This window comes from Arachis hypogaea, chromosome 14, assembly GCF_003086295.3.
Source record: "Arachis hypogaea cultivar Tifrunner chromosome 14, arahy.Tifrunner.gnm2.J5K5, whole genome shotgun sequence".
Classification (NCBI taxonomy): Eukaryota; Viridiplantae; Streptophyta; class Magnoliopsida; order Fabales; family Fabaceae; genus Arachis; species Arachis hypogaea.
In genome coordinates, this window is record NC_092049.1 from 45,906,868 (window position 1) to 45,909,606 (window position 2,739).

General features: G+C 43.3%; 1 protein-coding gene across 1 annotated transcript; it reads right to left on the minus strand.

Annotated features, from left to right (window-relative positions):
- Nucleotides 1–504: 504 nt before the first annotated feature.
- LOC112742570 (uncharacterized) lies at nucleotides 505–909 on the minus strand. The gene has a single exon (XM_025791812.1). The coding sequence runs from the start codon at nucleotides 907–909 to the stop codon at nucleotides 505–507; it is 405 nt and encodes a 134-aa protein (XP_025647597.1).
- Between the last annotated feature and the right edge of the window lie 1,830 nt (nucleotides 910–2,739).

The window sequence follows — 2,739 nt, forward strand, 5'->3', positions numbered from 1 at the left end:
CCTCTAACCTTATCAATTCATCCATACCAAGAGTAATAAAATCTATATGAATATCCTAACAATTCAACAAAATCAACAAAGCTAGCATACCTAAGCAACTCAACAACACCAAGAAATCACAAAATTCACAAGAATCTAAAGGTAGAAGCAAGAAGGTGTACACAAGGAAGATTTTACCACGGTGGGGTGTCTCCCACCAAGCACTTTTCTTTAATGTCCTTAAGTTGGACGGTCAGTTGCTTAAGCTTCTCCTCCTCTAGGTGCATCCGCAAGCAGGAACACCTCTAGCTCCTTTGGAGACTTGTAGCCATGGTACTTCTTCACTCTATGTCCATTCACCTTGAAATTTGTATCGCTTCTAGGGTCAAACAATTCCACCACTCCATAAGGCTTTACCTCCTTCACCTTGAAGGGTCCTTCCCATCTTGAACGGAGCTTGCCAGGCATGAATCTAAGCCTCGAGTTGTAGAGCAGAACTTCGTCACCTTCTTGAAAATCCTTCCTTCATATGTGGTGATCATGAAATGCCTTAGTCTTTTCCTTGTAGATTCGAGCATTCTCATATGCTTCGTTCCTAAGACACTCAAACTCTTCTAGTTGCAATTTTTTGGCCACACCCGCCTTGGTGAAATCCATGTTATACTGCTTAACCGCCCAATAGGCTTTATGCTCAATCTCCACCGGAAAGTGGCATGCCTTGCCATAGACAATCCAGAAGGGACTCATCCCCAACGGAGTCTTGTAGGCCGTCCTATATGCCCATAGTGCATCTCCCAACTGAAAGCTCCAATCCTTCCTTTGTGGATTCACCACTTTCTCCAAAATTTGCTTAATCTCCCGTGTAAACACTTCCGTTTGTTCGTTGGTTTGGGGGGTGATAAGCAGTTGTAACCTTATGCAATACCCCATAGCGCTTGAGCAGTGCCTCTACTTTCCTATTGCAAAAGTGGGAACCTTGGTCACTCACGATTGCTCGCGGTGACCCATAGGGGCATACAATGTTATTTCTAATGAAAAAAGTCACGGTATTAGTGTTATCAAGGCGGGTAGGTATCGCTTCTACCCACTTTGATACGTAGTCAACAGCCAACAGAATATATAGATACCCACTTGAGTTGGGAAATGGTCCCATCAAGTCTATGCCCCATACATCAAATATCTCACAGAACAACATCGGTTGTTGAGGTATTTCATCCTATTGGGACGTATTTCCCTACTTCTGGTACTGGTGGCACGACACAGAATCGGTTAGCATCCTTGAATAAGGTTGGCCACCAGAATCCACAATCCAACACTTTTTTAGCCGTCCGTTGTGGGCCAAAGTGGCCGCCACACTCGGATGAATGGCAAGCTTCAAGAATGGGTTGGATTTTAGATTCCAGGACACATCTTCGAATTACTTGGTCTACTCCCCTCTTCCACAAGTGAGGGTCATCCCAAATGTAGTATTTGGAATCACTCCTCAATTTGTACCTTTAATGTTTAGAAAAGTTAGGAGGGAAGATCTTAGCAACCAAGTAGTTCGCCATTGGTGCAAACCAAGGAAAGCTATCCGATACAATATGCAAACTATCCAAGGGGAATGAGTCATCAATCGGAAATGGGTCATATTTAAGATTCTCAAGCTGGCTCAAATGATCCGCAACCAAATTTTGAGACCCACTTCGATCCCTAATCTCAATGTCGAACTCTTGCAAGAGCAAGATCCAACGTATGAGCCTAGGTTTCGACTCATTCTTTGTTAATAAATACTTTAAAGCTGCATGATCCGTGTATACCACTATTTTGGACCATAGGAAATAAGATATGAATTTATCTAAGCATGAACAATAGCTAAGAGTTCTTTTTCTGTAGTGGTATAGTTGGATTGTGCCGCATCCAATGTTTTTGAAGAATAAGCAATGATATAAGGGAGTTTACCATCGCGCTGTGCAAACACGGCACCTACAGCATGGTTTGACGCGTCGCACATTATCTCGAATGGCTGCATCTAGTTGGGGCCTCGCACAATCAGTGCCATGGTAAGAACTCTCCTTAACTCCTCAAACGCACTCACACATGCACTGTCAAACTCAAAGTCCACATCTTTTTGGAGCAGGTGCGACAATGGCAAAGCAAACTTGCTGAAATCCTTGATAAAGCGCCTGTAAAATCCTGCATGCCCCAAAAAAGAACGGACCTCCCTCACAGATGAGGGGTGAGGTAAATTGGTGATAACATCGACCTTGGCCGGGTCTACAAAAATGCCTTCATTAGATACTACATGTCCTAACACTATACCTTGTCTCACCATGAAGTGATATTTTTCAAAATTTAAGACAAGGTTAGTGTCAACACACCTAGCTAAGACTTTGGCCAAGTTCTCTAAGCAACTATCAAATGAAGTTCCATAAACACTAAAGTCATCCATAAAGACTTCCAGACAATTCTCCATCAGATCGGAAAAGACACTGATCATACACTGCGGAAAAGTAGCAGGTGCATTGCATAGCCCAAATGGCATCCTTTTGTAAGCAAAGGTGCCAAAGGGACAAGTGAATGTGGTCTTTTCCCGATCCTTAGGAGCAATGTGAATCTGGAAGTAACCAGTAAAGCCATCAAGAAAGCAATAATGGGATTTACCTGCCAGTCGGTCCAACATCTGGTCAATAAAGGACAGAGGATAGTGGTCCTTCCTTGTAGCGGCATTCAACCTTCTATAATCGATGCACACCCGCCAAGCATTTTGTACTCTCTTGG